At 35.1% G+C, this 18,073-nt stretch overlaps 1 protein-coding gene across 2 annotated transcripts; it reads left to right on the forward strand.

Moving 5' to 3' along the window:
• Positions 1 to 789: 789 nt before the first annotated feature.
• Rich (Guanine nucleotide exchange factor subunit Rich) lies at positions 790 to 11,964 on the forward strand. 2 transcript variants are annotated; one of them, XM_066393491.1, is made up of 23 exons: positions 790 to 1,059; positions 1,735 to 1,842; positions 1,899 to 2,051; positions 2,108 to 2,291; positions 2,343 to 2,476; positions 2,533 to 2,624; positions 2,682 to 2,842; positions 2,894 to 3,006; positions 3,066 to 3,245; positions 3,506 to 3,715; positions 3,933 to 4,293; positions 4,405 to 4,688; positions 4,777 to 4,924; positions 4,998 to 5,107; positions 5,410 to 5,541; positions 5,595 to 5,834; positions 5,891 to 6,005; positions 6,159 to 6,432; positions 7,025 to 7,290; positions 7,348 to 7,668; positions 7,721 to 7,922; positions 8,009 to 8,197; positions 10,711 to 11,964. In XM_066393491.1, exons 1-23 carry the CDS (start codon positions 919 to 921, stop codon positions 11,066 to 11,068), a joined length of 4,476 nt encoding a protein of 1,491 aa, XP_066249588.1. In that variant the 5' UTR covers positions 790 to 918; the 3' UTR covers positions 11,069 to 11,964. The 2 variants fall into 2 exon arrangements, with proteins under 2 accessions (XP_066249588.1, XP_066249587.1); XM_066393490.1 differs by having other exon boundaries at positions 7,025 to 7,668.
• Positions 11,965 to 18,073: the final 6,109 nt, after the last annotated feature.

Below are 18,073 nucleotides of genomic sequence, written 5' to 3' on the forward strand. Positions count from 1 at the left end.
GCATAAATTATCTGGATTGTACTAGTTTTGTGGATAATCAGAATGAAAATATGTGACGAATATTCAAGTGTTAGATTGCTGACGAATTATTATGAATTAAAATATCTTGCAAATACTTTGAAAATGCCTCAAATTATCTTTGAAACATATATCAAAGCCCCTCAAAATCCCTTGAGAGATGTACTTTAGAAATTCCTTGAGTGTATACTGAATTCCTCAGCAACCTGGTCCTTGCCAATATGGAATTAAAACTCATTGGGAATCTGAAGAACTAAGTAGGGAATTATACAGAACAACTTGAGCACTGGTACAGCTGTTTAGAAACGAATATATACCGGTAAATAGATTGAAACTTACCATCAGCACTAACAATAACTGCAAATTAGCAGATTAAGAGATTCAGTTAAATGCAACGGTAAACTTCAAATTTAAACATATTAATTAACGCTCTTTAATAATGACTATGACTTGCTTGTGTATTTAATTAACTCAATAATAACTACAAAATGTTGTTAAAGAACTCCTGCTTTCCACTTTTGTTAGGTAGGAATAATGAGGTTAAGTTTCATTGAAAGAGGCTTTCGTTTTCTCACTCCTAATTTAGCGCAGATAGTGCATAAAGAATGCGTTAACGTGTCACTTGACGGGCAGAAAATGAGGAAGAACAGATGCAAAAAGATTTTGCTGTTTTAAATAATTAATTCGCAAAATTAGTGACGTCATCTAACTTACTGCGTCTGTCAAATCTAGTGTCAAAATTAAATTTAATTATGTATTAATGCATTTTTTAGGAATTAGTTAAAATTCAAACAAGTTCGTGAAAGTTGCTTTTCCTTTGAAAGAATATTATAAACAATTAACATAAGTAGTCTAGGAACATTGAAGATCCGGTAATGAAGTGCTGAAGCGTTACAGAAGATGTATTTTCCCACTGGATGGCCCAAAGTAGTACAAGTGCCCGATTTGGGTCAGGGTTCCCTCAAACAGATAAAATGCAACAGGGACAGAATACTAGTGGCTATTTTAACCGATGATTCTCTGGCAATATGGTTCTGCAAGGTACCTACTACTATTTAATTAGTTTCGTGCTTCAAGTCCTTTTGAGTGGCCTCTAAGAGGAAAAGATTTGAGAAAAGATTTTTCTTATACTTATCATTTGAGGGCTTCTTGTAATATAACCCTGACTAGGGCCATTATAAACAGCAAAATTGTGTTTTTGATAACATTACTTTAATGTTGATGCTGGAAGGTGTAGGGCTTGCTTACAAACTTTAAATATAAACAGACAGCAAAACAAAATGAAAGGGAGAGATTTAAGACTCTATTTAAGAACACCTTATATAAAATCATAAAGTCTTGACTGAGGTTAAGCATACTTACCTAAATCAACTATAATTGAGATCCTTCCTGAATACTTACCTATAAAAATACTTGTGTACCAGGGTCAGTACAAGGTATCCAAAATTTAGACCAAGACTCAGAGGTCCTACTCTCAACATGGACCATTATAGTATTAGAGCCATACTTCTCCAATATTTCAAAATTATTGTTTTTTTTTTGCTTAAATTGTAAAGGAATATACATTTCTTGTGTATATTTTGTATATATTATTGAATGTACATTTCCTTCACAATTACCTGCAGTATAATAAAAAAATCCTTCCTAATAAAATCCTTTGAATTCCAAATATCTATTCAACTGTTAGGTATTTTAAATAATTGTCCACTTTTACAGCCTTGTGTCCCCATTGTATTCCACCGCAGAGATACAAAATCGCTGGAAAAATTTGGAATGAATGTTACAGCAGAATGGAAACCGGATTCCAGCAAAATTGTCATAGCTGTAAGCTCCACACCATCAAACTGGGCAAAGTAATCAACTCAGCTGATTTATTTCAGACCTCAGAAGGACATTTACTTTACTACAAGCTCAATGTAATATCAAATCAAAAGGGACTTTACGTCCAGACTGATTCCCCTCATGCTAATTTAAGGAGAGACAGTGCTGAGTTATTTATTAAGGAAACAATTCCGCCCTTATCTTTAGAAATTGTAAGAGGCTCATAAAATCTGTACTAATTTTTTGCTAAGTCTAATTTCCTTTTAAGAGTGATGAAGCATTAGTTTGGGATGGGAAAATAACTGGCATAGTATGCATTACTATGACAGAAATCATGCTTTCTACTACAGAGAACCATGTGTTACGGTATAAGTGGGATGGAAGTCAAAATAGAGATTATACTTTAGATTTAAGGAGAATCCCTTTTTGTATTAATCAGCAAGTTTCTAAAGGTTTAGGAGTTTTATTTAATTCTTCTTTTTAATTTATCTTGGTGATTACAGCAATCCCTATAGTGGAAGACAATATTTATATAACTGATATTGAATATTCCCCGTTAGTGGGGGGATTTTCCATTGTTTTGAATGACGGAAGAGCAGCTTTCCTAACTGCCACATCACTGAAATTTGATCCTAATGTAAGTCAAAACAATGCTTTTAGACTTTATATTTAAGAGTTAGTTGTTATTTGCAGCAAGTACAAGGGATTTGGGCTCAAAACATTGAGGACGCCACTTGCACTACCATTAATCATAAGTACAGACTGATTACTGTTGGACGTGCCAAGTAGAAATTAAAGTTCCAAGACTTGCATTTATTATACTAAGTAACCTCTTATTTCAGTTCTGAGTGTGTAGTTTATTATGTAGACGACTCAACAGGGGGGTTAGAGGTGTCTCACAATTGCCTTTTAAGCAGCAAAGATTACCCTGGTTGTCCAGGGGCTGTGAGTAATGTTTTGTGGACACCTGATGGGTCAGCTTTGGTAGCCTCATGGTCTCAAGGTATTAACTGTCTTTAATTTTAAAATTTACTTGAGTTTTATTTTCCTTTAGGGGGTATAGCTATGTGGTCTACTTTTGGAGCTCTCCTTATGTGTTCTCTAGGTTGGGATTATGGATTGAATGTTGACATTCAGAAATGTAATCCGTTGAGGATTTTATCTATGGTATAAACTATCAGTTCATGTTATAATTGCTAGATTCCCAATTTCTTTACTTTTCTTAGGATTTTTCTACTGAAGGGTATCAGTTGTGGATGATAAGGGAAGGCAGTGGCTCCAAATCATTGGAGAAGTTAGATAATGACGTTTGCGAGAATGGCAATGTTGCCCTTCACTCGCTGGGTGGAACCAACTTGATTCAACTCGATTTTGTTAAAAGTGCCCTGACTATAAATCCCAGTATGGTAAATCTGTTTTTATTTTATTTTGTGCTAACCAGGCTTTTTAAAAGTGTGAGGTTCTTGAAGTTGAACTTCAGCAATATTGCATTTAAACAGCAATCTGTTTGCTTATCAAAATTGCAACAATTGGGCACAGTTACTAAGCTACTCATGTTTAGTAACTTAATTTGAAGTTGTTATGTATTTTTTTTAACCCTCCTTTGGTGTCAGTTCTGTTACTCACGATTGAGATCTTATGAATTAAATAAAACTGCAATTTTTAGAGCCATCAGAGTCATTTATATCTTCAAGGCGAAGACCGCTTATACGTAAATTCGGCTGAAAATCTTATTAAAACCTTTTCGGAAAGATCAAACAGGGAGGAAATGGTTTTCGGTGAAAGCGCCAACACTACCACAACCCTGGCTGAAGGTCGACAATGGTTAGTCATACCAGTGCCATCCACTTATTCGGCTACAAACTGGCCTATTAGAGTGAGTAGTTATATCTCAATTGGATGCTCATAGCGCTATCAAGATAACGTTAAATATTCAAGATCGCCGGAAAGAGCAATGTCAAGTTTTGAACATCAGTAATGACAATAAAATTAAGAAAGATAGTAACATTATTCTAAGTGGCTATTAGGTTAAATTAAATACTTATCATTTTTTGAGGAAGGTTAATTGTATATTTGTTGGTGTATATTTTCAGTATTCTGCAATAGACACTGATGGTCAAAATGTGGCAGTAGCAGGTCGTACTGGCATAGCCCACTACTCCTTAAACACCCGAAGGTGGAAGTTATTTGGCAACGAAAGTCAGGAAAAAGATTTTCTCGTGGCCGGAGGTCTGTTGTGGTGGCGCGACTACCTCGTTCTGGGTTGTTACAGCATCGTCGACAATTCGGACCAAATAAGGTTCTACTCCCGCGAGTCTAGACTGGATAATAAATTTTGCAAAATAGTCCCGGTGGGGGCGCCCATTTCGCTTATGAACATCCTGGAAGATCAGCTGATTGTGTTCTGTACTGATGCGCAAATCAGCATTTGGCATTTGCAGCAAAAAGATTCTGGTATGTCTCTACATAAGGTATCAATCTCCAGGATTTATTTGGTTTTGACATTTGAAAGTATCTACTATTAATTGCAAATGCTACATAATTTGATGAAATAAAATCTTTCAGTCGGTGATGTTGATGTCATCAAAATCCAAGCTATTGACGTATCAGCCCTCGCAGTGCATCCTGCCTGCATTGTATCTGTCACATTGACAGCGTTGAGAACCGAAATGGCATCGAAGAATACACCTCAAAAGGCGGCCGAAAGTATCGTGTTGAACGTGAGCGGCAGATTATTGTTAATCCAAAGGGAGACCAAGAATGGACACAAATTCACATGTTTGATGCCCACAGTGTTGGCCAGTTGTGTGGAGAATGTGTGGGTGCCGGCTAGGAGAGCTCAGGATAAGGTATGACGTTCGACATTATTAAATGACATTAGTTCTAGCGTTCGTAATGCATAAATGCTATTGGTCTTAAAAATATTTAACATTTTAGGCCCACTTAACTGAGGCTTTGTGGCTGTTTTGCGGTTCCCACGGCATGAGAGTCTGGCTGCCCCTGTATCCCAGAGACGGCGATAAGCAGCATAGTTTCATGTCCAAAAGGATCATGTTACCTTTCCAGTTGAAAATATACCCTTTAGGTAAGAATGGCTTAAATTCATTTTTATATAAAATTGTGTTTATTCTTTTCACTACATAATTTTTTGGTTTTAGCAATACTATTTGAAGACGCCATTATACTGGGAGCAGAAAATGACACCGTTTTATACTCGTCCGATCAAAACTCGCCTTTTTCGTTGCCTTTTAGTGTCCTACAAAGAACTGTGAGTGTCCTAAAATCCTCGAAAGGAAAATTTGACTATAGTAACTCGCGACCCTTTAGGCTTTAGTCTCAAAATGGTGCCAAGCTTTTTTGCACTTATCAGTTACTGTTAATGGAATAATCGACCATGGTCCTAATGCTATATGGCCCTGTGACAGTAACAATTAAACTCTTGTTTAATGAAATCAACTTTGCTAAAAATTTCATTTCCTCCTACATGTTTTTATAGAATCAAAACCCATATGGACACAAGTGTTTTGTTATAGTTATTTGTTCTTGAAATTAATATTTTCTTCATTTTAGAGCCAAGTGTACCTACACCAAATATTAAGGCAACTAATCAGGAGAAACTTGGGCTATCATGCGTGGGAAATTGCCAAGAGTTGTATGAGTTTACCATATTTTCCGCACTCTTTGGAACTACTACTCCATGAGGTATAAATTTAGTACTTTTTAAAATTTTTTTAAATTCTGTTTCTTGACCACAGGTATTGGAAGAAGAAGCGACTAGCAAAGAACCAATTCCAGACGCCCAGTTGCCCAGCGTAATTGAGTTTATAATGGAGTTTCCGGTATATCTGCAAACGGTGGTGCAGTGCGCGCGCAAAACAGAAATTGCCCTTTGGCCCTATCTATTTTCAGCAGCTGGGAAACCCAAGGATTTATTTCAGGAATGCATGGCGAAAAGTCAACTGGATACGGCCGCCTCGTATCTCATTATTTTGCAGGCAAGAAAAGACCTGTTTCAAATAAAAGATATATTCATTTTTTTTGTTTTTATCAGAATCTAGAAACCTCTTCAGTTAGTCGCCAATACGCCACTCTGCTTTTAAATACGGCCTTGGATCAATCTAAGTGGGAATTGGCCAAGGATCTCGTTCGCTTTCTTAGGGCAATTGGTAAATATTTTAGCAATATTGAAAAGCAAAACGTATTAATAGAAGTTAAAATCGAATTCTGAAAAATCTGATTGAGGTATAAACACGATTTGCTAGAAACTAAATGATTATTGTTCTAAAATAATCATTTTTATTTTTCTTGATTCTCCTCAGATCCGAATGATGTCGAATCTCCTCGCAATTCCTTCATCTTGCCCAGTAAATTGAACAGTAAACAAACTCCCCCGGTCAGTCCGAACGCAGAAGAAATATCTCTAATTTTGGGTAATGTGCAGGGTAGCAGGGTGAGATCATACAGTACCACTGTATCCCCCAAAGTGGTGGAGAAGTCCGGTCCTGTCGAAAAAATGAACATTCTCCCAGAATCTCCTAATCCGAGTCGGAAGAAGTCTGTGCCGAATAATTCATTGCTGAAAAGCGATTCTAGGTGAGTTTGTTTATTCAAGAGTTCATGGGTTTTCCGAACTTACAGATTAAAAAATACAGAGTATCAATAGTATTAAAAAGCAGAATTTAATTGTCATATGTTCACCGGGTAATTATTGGTATTAATTCCTGGTTAGTTTTGGTTTAGACAGAGGCATGCTGAGCTTAAAATCCAGCTATTTCTTATTCGTGAATATTAGTGAATATTCAGTATTTCAAATAAATAAATAAAGCTTCGGCCTTTTTTATTGGCTTTTGTTAGTACTCGCATAAGGGCACGCATATTGCTATTTTAACGGCTATTATTTTATCTAGAAAGCGCTTTAGTAGTCTCAGGCCGTTCTCTTCCCAATGGAGGAACGTTTTTAAGTTGTAAGTAGCCAGAATTTCGAATTTCCTATGGTGACAGCCAGGAGACAAAAGGGAGGTTTCGGTTCAAAACACTGTTTGTGTCTACACACTTTTTATTCAGGTGCTTCTTGTGTTTGTCGCCTTTGTGTCGCGCCGTTTTTGTATGTGATTGACCCCACTGCCATTCATTCAAGAACCAATAGTTTAAAGTCCTGAATTGAGCCAAATAATGTTGCTTATAGGAATTCACCAAGCAACACCGCTGAAGAGTTTTTTATCGACGTGATCTTGCAAAAACATGCAAGGCGGCTGCTCTCCAACCAGCGCCTCACTGATTTGGGATACTTTGCCGCTCATCTAGACTTCCATTTGGTTGCGTGGTTGGGAAAGGAAAGGGATAGAGCTGCTAGAATTGACGACTTTGTGACCGCCTTGAAGCAGCTGCATGAAGAGTTCCATTGGCCTTATCCCACACCCTCCACTTTATCGCCTAGAGAAAGCTTTTCAAGTATGATTTTCTCAATTTTTTTTGTGGTATTTTCAAACTTGACTGAGTTTTTAATAGAGGCTCAATCTCCTGGTGATTCTCTCCCCACCAATGTGTTAGAAGACCAGTTACGTTCCCTTAAGGTCGAAGTTCTCCAACCAATTACCTCCAGTAGGGTAGGGGATAGTGGGTATATGAGTTTACAAGGATTGGCTTGTCGCGGCCTCGTTACTCCTATTGATACTCTGGAACAGTCCAGTCAAATCGCCGATGAAATCGACTTGGAAGTAGAGGTCAAGACTGACCAGTCAATCAGAGACCCCGTTAGCCCTAGAGAGAAGAAATTGTCTTTTTTTGCAGGGGAAAATGGGGATGTTTTTAGTACAAATTTAAGTTTAGGTACGCTCAGTCCTTGATATTAATAGGAGAGAAAATGAGGTTTACTTTGTAGGTTTACCAACAACAACTCTGCAAAGCAACAACAACGCCATTGATGAGTCAATGATGAGCACGGTGAGTTCGGTGTGGGGGGACGATCGCGATTTACTGGGCAGCCCCATTACAGAGAACTGGGAGGTTCCGTCCACGCAGATTCTGGAGCAGTTGTCCAATACGGACAGTAGAGGATCGCATAAGTCTGAAATTCAGTTGAGGTATGAGCTGAAGTTCATTTGATACTTCCCCAAGTCCCCCAAAATATTTAGGAAAAGAATTTTTAGGGTTTAACTTATTTTTCTAGGTACCTGTTGCAGTTGTTCATGGAAGCAAGCTGTTTAGAGTGGTCGCTACTTATTTCGGTGCTTCTTCGTGATGCAATGGCGGTGCTACGTACGGTTAACGCTGCCAAATCGCAGGATCAGTCTATCGAGTCTGTGTCCAGACTGCGCCAGGGGCTGCTTATTCTCAATTATTGGACCAACGCTGAATGGCAAGTTCTCTATTATAAATGATAAATTTCGTGCAAGCTTATGCGTGTCTTCAGTTTGATATTGAACTTGCCGCTAGTATACAAAATCCAAAGAAAAACGCAGCATTGCTACTTGTGAGTTTGTACAACCGTGGTAACAACAAATAACAAATATTGTTTTATTTCATCCTCGTTTCAATCTCATTTGTTTCCTTTCGGGGATTGTGGCAATTGACGTCATGTGTACCATTGAAGTTTTTCAATTGTTACATATTTTTCTAAAAATTATCTATGTGTAAAATCACATAACGCGTAGCTTCTTCTAGTGTCCCATTGCAGTTTTTAAGCTTGTTCTCGTTTTGTTTGGTTTTTTATATAGTTTGAACTCTTAGATATCTCTTTTTTGGTTTTGTTTAGAGATCACTGGTAAGTTCCATAACATCGCATTTAATTTGACACTTGAGAGGTCACGGTTATATAGAAACAAGAAAGAACCACTACATTACAATTATTACTTTGTTCTAAACTATTATAAAAAAATATGCCAATTTGATTAGGATGAATCTTAGTTAGAATGTAAATTGGTTTGTTCACGCTGTCTTATGTTAATTTTTATATTTTATACAATTTTGGCCAAAAGTATCAGGCATCCCTATTATTTTGCATTTAAACAAATATGTGTTGTCTGGAGCCATTTTTTTGCTAATTATTAATTATTTGTAACATTACCATGTTTTTTAGGCAAAACCCCTTTTAAAATCATCTTTTTATGACCCATCATAAATATCTGTTAAAATTTAATTGATTTTTTCCAAGACACATGTACCTTTTATCTCACAGTCGGTCTTTTTTAATCATTAAATGAATGCCGACTTCTTGCGTTAGTTTAGTGAAGACTACGTGTGAGTAAACGTGGCGAAAAAAAGACAACTTAACATCGAAAATCATTCAAAAATCATATTTTTATAAGAACAGAGTCGGAATCAAACCGAAATTGCAAAAATTATTAAATGTTCGAGATGCTCTGTACAAAACGCAATCCATCGTTACCGAATAAGTGATAGCAATCAGGATTTACCACGGTCTGGTCAGAAACGTTTGATCACGACTAGAGAAGACCGTTTGTTGATATGCGCTTCTTTAAAAAAATAGAAAAAGGCGGCAAGCTTCTCAGAGGAAGTTGGAACACAAATTTCGGCACGAACGGCGAGAAGAAGACTGACAACAACCGGTTTGAAAGGTTTTAAGGTCAGAAAAAAGCCTTGGCTATCTTAAGCTAATAAAGAAGCCCGATTGAGATGGGCCTTAGAACATCGTAGGTTTACAGAAGAAGATTGGTCTAACGTTATGTGGTCCGACGAATCTAATTTTGAGGTAAAGTTTAAATCATTGTTTTTTAATACTGTAGATAAAATTTCAAACATTTAATGAAAGCAATTTTTTAACGCTATTTTGATAGAAACCCTCTTTTTAATGTTTGGTTTTTAATTTTTTAAGATCTACGGAACGAGCGGCGTCACATTTGTGAGGCGGAGAATATGGAAGGCATACAACCCTGAGTGTATAGTATCCAGTGTAAAACACGGGGATGGAAATATTATGGTTTGGGGTTGTATGGCAGCCAGTGGATTAGGAGAAATCGTCGTTTACGAAGGGTGAATAGACAGTGAAAAATACATAAATGTATTAGAATCATCACCACATTCGTCCTTCTCTATTTTGTTTGGCGACACTAACTTGGAATGTGTGACATTTCAACAGAACAATGCCCCATGTCACAAATCAAGACGCTCAATGCAATGATTTCAAGAAAATCAGATTGAGTTACTAAAATGGCCTGCACAGTCCCCAGACCTAAACCTCATTGAGCATTTGTGGGGTATTTTAAAAAAGAATGCCGTTCGAAGCCATCAAATTACGTAAAAAAAAATTTTCAAAAATATATCAAGGAAGAATGAAGTATAATATCTGTTGATATATGCGAACAGTTAGTAGGGTCTATGTCGAGAAGAATTCGAGCGATTATAGCTGCAAAGAGTAGACTCGCTAAATATTAATTTTATATCTTTATTCTGAAATATATTTACCCCCTAAACAATCAGGCATACTTTTATTTCACTTGAGTAAGTGTTTGAAATAAATTTCGAGGATGCCTAATACTTTCGGCCAAGATTGTAGTTTCGTTGAAGAAATTAGGTAAGTCCAGCAACGTCACTTTCATTTGAAGATTGGACGTAATAGATTGGTATGGAAATAAAAGACAATCCCTGCGTTGCCAAGTGTAAATAAATGATCCTTAATAAATAAGTTATCGGACGATAGGTATGGTTGAATAATGAAGAAACCCGGAAGAGTTTGCAAGGGTTCGTGAAATAAGACTGCTTCAACCTTGATTGTAATTTGCGCTAAGTCCCTCGATTATATACAAACATTCCCGAACGAACCCTAATGGTTGAATACAATCAAACTGATCCAGGTTCTCATCTTTTATCAATGTTTCTTCAGCTATTTTTAGTCTTAAACATTTCTTCTAGCTTGGGTTACAAAGCCTTCATGTTAGCCATCCAGAACCAAATGTCCGTCCTTGCCAGGATCCTGGAAACCAAAATTCAGCACCAACAAATTGTTGAATACCAGCAAGCGGTTTCTGCTACCCTCCACAAGGTGTCAACCTCGCAAAGACCGCGCTCGCGTAAATCTAGTCAAAGCCAAGACAACAATCCACCAGTGACTAATGTTAAAAGCAAAAAGAACCTTAATAGCAGCAGTGTGAGTGTAACGGACCCTGGAGGTGTCAAAGAGGGAACTTTAAAATTGACTGATGGTCAGTTGAGCGGTCAAAATATCGAGAGTTCAATTATACCGGAAAGTACTGGGTGTGTGGTGTCGTAATTGGTGTATAAAGTGTTGATTTTAGCCGGGCACTAATGTTGTTTAATGTTAAAAGTTGACTTTTATCGGTCTTCGAAACGGGTTTTTCATGATATACGTAGAAGCCATCCTTGTATCTAAAAATAAAACCCGAAAACTCCTGATTTTTATCACAATTTCACAGTTTCTAATGTCAGAGCAAATCAACTTTTTACCCTTAATTTGTCATTAGTTTTGATTATAATTTGCGGTATTATCTGTATGCTTTAATCGCTCACTGGTAATGTTATAGTGTAGGTGATACTAAATACCATAAGTTACTAACCCTTTGAGGTAAATATGTTAGTGTAACGGAAACCGTTACGTTTGAGGTGGATTGTCATTTTTTCTTTTATTTTTTGGGGGGAATAACTCCTAACACACAAGTAAAGGTGGAATTGCACATAATTTTGGGTTAAAATTAAGTAGGAATAACATTAATCCTTTACTAAGGGTTGACAGTTTAATAGTACCTCTTAAGTCTCGGAAGAAAAACCCTTTTTGACGTTTTGGTGATCAATGTATTATTGTATTTAGATTTGTTCAAAATATTTAAAGTAAAATGAAGAGTGAATGTTATTCTTAGTTAATTTTAACTTTAGTTTAGCAATTTCTTCGTTTCAAGAATTCCTACTGATGTGTGAGAAGTAATTCCTAAAACAAAATAATGGAAAAAAAACAAACCTTTGTTATTTCTTATGTCGTAAAGCAATTTTATACTATATTGAACTGGAAGTATGTAGACATACCGACGAGAATACGTTAATATTACTATTTCATAATACTCTTTGTAGAAGTGCAATAGTTTTGTTATTTTGTATAGAATTTATATAAATAAAATTATGTTAAGTCTATTGAAAACAAAAAATATTTGACAAAGTAGAAAGTAGTCTGTTATTGGATTTCCACAAAAAACTAAAATTATGGAGTATAAACAAACCTCTTCGTAAACTTATTTGACGTTCTTTTCAAGCTAGACTAGCCTAAAAGGGGGGCAATATTTATTAATAAATTCAAACAAGGTTTAAATCAATTTAAATTATTCTAAATTGATTGAAAGTGAGTTAAACAACAAATAATGAAATCCAAAAATGTTCGAGCCATTTTTATTAACACACACCACAACCTCATTTATATGATACATGTATATCACGCGTGCATTACAAATATCCCCCACTTTTTTGTCTGTTTTACTTAAGTATATTTTTGTTCTCCCCGTATATAAAATAGCATATCAATCACATAAAAGTCTTTTTGCACCCTATAGTCAACTCATACAAGTTTCAGTTCACTGACTATAGTGTACGCGATAATCCATATTACTAGCAAACAGATGATTCCAATAAAAAAATAAGTCTTTTTTTGGTTCCAAGGACTGTTGTTAGCCAAATTGGGGGGTTGGAACTCTTGTCGCGCCCTCCGGCATACCTCAGGGGTGCAAGTGGTGGTGGATTTGATTTCTCCTGTGACGGTGACTTTGTTGAGTTCGGTTCCGGTTTCTGTTTCCCTGAAACCTTTGTTTTCCATCTGAAAATAAGGTAAATTTGAGCGAGATTAAAATGATTTGTAGGAAAAAGTCATTACAGAAAATATCTGAAAATTCATCGGTCGAAGAATTATTTTTTATTTTATTTTTTTATATAGAAAAAACTCATTTTTCCTTTACTTCCATGTTTGATGGTTAATAAAAGTATAATATTGGCATCATCTAGCTCCGCCAGCGAAGAATTCAAAAGGAGATTCAATAGTATGCCAACAGATTAAAATTATATTTCAATGAGGCCACTTCCGTCGTATGTCTTTAATAGTATGAATTGTGTTTGTAATTTTTATTAAACTTCTTAATGTTTTTAAAAATTACCCAAAATAGCTAGTAACATATATTTCTACATACCAAACATGTTTCTTCCATTTTGAGCACAACTGAATATCGATACAATACCACATGTTATCACAAGAAATCCACGTTTGTTTACGTCTCACAAGTTTCTCTTACGATATTGACAATAAAGAGATTGTACAATCGATGTTTTTGACAGATAAGAAGCACGTACCTTATAGATAAGCTTTGAGTACTAAAATATGAAGAAAATTTCCGCATTTTACCGGAAAATTGCTATGTAAATATCGGGCATTTAATTATCTCTATTCATTCATATCCATATCTTAAACTACAAAAAAGAAAAAAAAATGGCTTTAGTTTTGTCGGTTGAAGGATATTAGAACCTGGGTAGTCTTAACTTGAACTATTCTGAACAGCCCATAGGAGATTTTCATATTCAAAATTGACCCTAAGGACAGTTTAATTCAATACACGTAGATGATATTTTAAATAATTTGGTTGCTCAAAATGTTACTCTATCGTTAACCTTAAGTGGTCAATATCTCTTCTGCAGTGGTATCAGCATATTTTTAGATCTACAAGCGAACCTACTCAGTGTCGATGGAATTATGAGACTCTGTATACTAACCAACGTTAACTTGCTCCAAAACTCGCTTTAAGGTCTGTTAAAATGATTTTAAATTCACTGAGTCAGTGTTGTCTTACGACTGACATTAAAAATTTCAAGCAACAAATTAAGTAATAAATTCTGAGACAATTACCTACACTCTGAAACATTTTGCGCAAAGCAATTTTCAATGGTCACAATCGCACTTTCAGAACTACAAACTGGCCTTATTATCAAATTGTTTATCAGTAAAATTGGGTCTATTTACACCCCTAAGGGGTTATCCCACTAATTATTGTGAAACAGTCATATCATTTTAAGTTCGAGGTATTATTGCTAATGAATATGAGTCAAGTTGGGCGCAGACTACGTATGCAATAAAGCATGCCATGATGTACATTCAGTCCGCATGTTATTTACGTAGCGCCATCTAGCGATGACCTAGGAGTCATGTATTTGAATAAAATGAAAATAATACGTGCGTAAGAAAATGTTATTTAAACGAAATTCATTTTAACAAATCTTATGAAGAGTCTCTTATACGAATCGTTCGTTTTCAAGTGCTTTTGTAATAGATAACCCATTCTATGCAAATAATCGTATTGATACGGATTATCAATGATGGTACGTAAATTCATAAGGTGATTGAAATTTATGGTGTATGGTCACTTACATATTTATATACACGTTTGTTCGTTCTATTGTGCTAAAAAACGCTGTAAATTAAATGCCTAAATTATAATAATTGGGGTCGTGCATAGTAAATGTAGATAGGTGCTCAGGATGCGGAGAAGGGGGGGGGGGGATAAAGGCGTAAAGACGATTTTTTAATATGGAGGTGAAATCAAACCCACACATAAAGATTAATTTTTTTAGCACCTAAAAGCACCTACTTACGCAGTAGTTGTTGTTATTCCTCAAGTTTAAACCCATTTTGAGTTGTCACAGAGAGAACGCGTCCGAAACAAGCAATGTCGCGCCACGAAGGAATCTACTGCTGCGGTCCTTTATTTAACAATAACAAATAACATAATGGTATTTTTATTATTTAATAGTTTGCTAACCTAGGTAACTATTGCGGTCAGTTTGAACACTCTAGATAACATAAAAGACCGCGAGTTATCACTGGTGCTTTGGGGACTTTCACTTCGGCGGCAAGAGACCTGTTTATGAGAAACCGGAATGATGCCATGAAATTTAATTTTAAAAAATTCAGTTACTTTTTCATGTAAAAATATTGGATTTCAAGTTTGGCCATAAGGATGAGAAAATCTTGATAATTTCTGTAACCCTTACCTTTTACCCCCTGTTAACCCTTACTTATTACCTTTTTCTGTATTTTAAATAGTCAATTTTACCTTTATTTTAAGAGTGGACGGAAAGTGGCTCTTAGAATATAAGACACATTTGTAAGGACACTAGACGCAGAAACTGGATTGTTATTTTCTCTTGTTAATTTTAAAATATTTAGCGAATGTCTCCGTTAGATATTTCCTTAATTTAGAACGCGCAATGGAGGACACGTTTAAGAAAAAATTCCTGAGTTTTTGATCTTACAATTAGTTTGGAGTTCTAAAAATTGGTTAAATTTTACCTTTATTTTAAGCGAATTTATTGTAAAGTGATTTGCAAAATATGTGGTTTTTTTCATGAAAAAGTTAGACTAAGAAACTCAATTTAAGCTTCCCATTTTTGGGGTATTTATCGCAACTCTAAGTCAAATCATTGAATTTCACACTCATAATTAGAGACACTTTCGTGTCACAATTCTTCGATTTTTGTAACTTCTTTCCAGTAAAAATTTCCCGTATTTTACCAATAATTCAAGCTGGGCTTTTTGAAATCATAAATTCAAAAAAAAAACTTAAAATCGTTTTGTTTCCCATAAACAATTCTTCAATTTTCCTAGGACTTTTTCAATTATTAAGGTAAATTTTAGGCTCGAAACAACGATCAAAAGATCAAAGAATTTGGTCAAAAATTAGTCATTATGCTCGCCAAGCTCAGTAATTGACCCAAATTGAGATATGTATATTCATGATATTTTCCATTCGTCGGAGTTTTAGAAATACAGATAAAATATAAGATATTTGTTATACCCATGTAGGTTTTTATAAGAGGAACGCAATCTGCCTGAGTACTCTAGAGTTCATCTACTTCTAAATGTCAATAAGCTTTTATAAGGCGTTACTAGATGGCCCGACATTTTGAATTAGCACAATAAACTTAAAATAAATTTCTCACTTAGTTCTTATTCAACAAATAAATCATTTTTGATAGAAGTACTAAGTTATTTACTTACAAAACTCGACATGATATATTCGTACTAGAATTTCACTTTTCTGAGTCATCATTCAAAATCCTGAGATCGTTATGTCACCTGTATGACAAGGAATCACGAATGACAACTTGTTACTATAGTTTCCAGTTGATGTCTTTCGCAAATCAACATATTTATGTGCTAGATGCAATGCCCAATCAACAATTTAACAATAAGCCTGGAGAAAATATGAGAGAGAAAAGGATCATGTTTAATTGGAGAGAGATAGAAGAAAAAATGCGTTCTTTGCATTTAACATTTGAATGGAACTTACTCTCTCTTTCATATTTTCAAATCAATCTCTGCGAGAGAAGAAGGGGAGAATACGAGCTGTACACATGGAAAGAAGACAAAAAGTGGGTCTTTACTCGGTATTAAGAGTAAAGACACACGGTAAAAATCTCTCTCTAATATTCTCAATTTTCTCAGTTTAATGTATCTACATATACAGGGTGATTCATTAACATGGGACAATTGAAAGCTGGAGATACTACAAGTCAAATGGTGACAATTGGAGAAAATATGCCTTATCCGAAAGATGATAGTTTCGGATATATACAGGGCGTTGAAAGTTAAAATTTTAATTAATTTGTTTGCCATTATTCTGAAAATATTTAGGTTAGATACTCGAAAATTTGTAAAGTTCTGTTTTTTTAAGTAACGAATAAAATATATTTTGTAATTTCCACGTTGTTAATATAAGGCGCTACTTACGGCCAATTTTACAGATTTTAGAGGAAATAACTTTTTACTCTGTATGTTTAATATAAAATTTGACTCAATATCAGAAAGAGCAATAATTTTTCCATTAATTATGTATTCTAGTTTTGCTTCGATACCTCGATCCGTTTTCGAGAAAAATATATTTAGCGAACACTATGTTTAAATTTAACAATTTATAATAATTTATTAGCAATGCGGAAATTGCAAAATGTATCTTATTTGTCACTTAAAAAAAAATAACTTTCCAAATTTGCAAGTACCTAACTTAGATGTCTTCAGAAGAATAAATTAAAATTTTAGCTTTTAACACCCTATATATATCCGAAAGTATCAACTTTCAGATAAGGCATATTTTCTCCAATCGTCACGATTGAACGTGTAGTATCTCCAGCCTTCGATTTTTTGTTAATGAATTACCCTGTATAGATATACCTACGTGTTGTAAATATCAAATGCACTCGTTACAAGCTTCGAGTCGATAAGCGCATTAGAAAATCACCACGACGAAAATGTGAAATTCAAATATTTTTCTGTAATTAGTACCAAGTTGGACTTCGATGATAATCACAAATAATAGGTGGAAGCTACCAGTGACACCAATAGGTACTCTACCTGGGTATTTTAACAATAGACTGTCACTGCACGGTAATGTGTGGGTATTCTACCAGCTGGTATAACGATCATGGTTTTACTGCCTCAGAGCAAACCATTTAAATAAAATACAAAACAACATATTTTATTAATAATTTATTGCTGCGAACAGTGATCGGACGAAACAGGCAGGCGAAAGTGATTCTTAAACATTTTCCTGCAAACAACATCTAATTTTAAACCAGACGTTGATAAAGGTGCAGGAACTTTACATCTCCTGTAGCAAAGAAACTTTCTATTGCATTTAAGCAGATTCCTAGCCAAAAGTGTTGCGTAGTGGTACTTAGTTAACATAGAGGGAATATTTCAGAAATTTCAAGGATATCCATGGAATGGTGATATATAATTAGATGTGTTTGTAAATGTAAATTTAATGATTGCCGCTTTTAATTCATAACATATTACGCAACAGAGATAAGTCGGTTTATATTGTAGTTTCAGTGTGTGATGTGTTGATAGTTTTGTGTCCAGCCATATGTTGTCTGAAAGCACTGAAACTTTGGATAAGAGGGATTCGGTATTTGAAATGGAGGTGAGGACTTTAAATATGATTATTTAAAGGGTATCTACTTACTAAACCATCATACAGGGTTGTCCAGAAGAAAGTTACAAACCGCAGAAAGTTCATAAGTATTTTCTATATCAATATACAGGATGTTCTTAAAACGATTGTACAATGCTTGACCAAAAATTCCTTAACAAAAAATAAAGTGTTTTAAACAAACTTGCTTATAGCCAACGTTGCTTCGTTTTACCGCTTAATTTGAAAACTTTGGCGCCATGCAACGCTTAATTTGACAACTTTGGCGCCCTGTAGCGGTAAAACGAACCAATTTTGGATAT

Source organism: Euwallacea similis, chromosome 9, assembly GCF_039881205.1.
Source record: "Euwallacea similis isolate ESF13 chromosome 9, ESF131.1, whole genome shotgun sequence".
In the NCBI taxonomy this organism is placed as follows: domain Eukaryota; kingdom Metazoa; phylum Arthropoda; class Insecta; order Coleoptera; family Curculionidae; genus Euwallacea; species Euwallacea similis.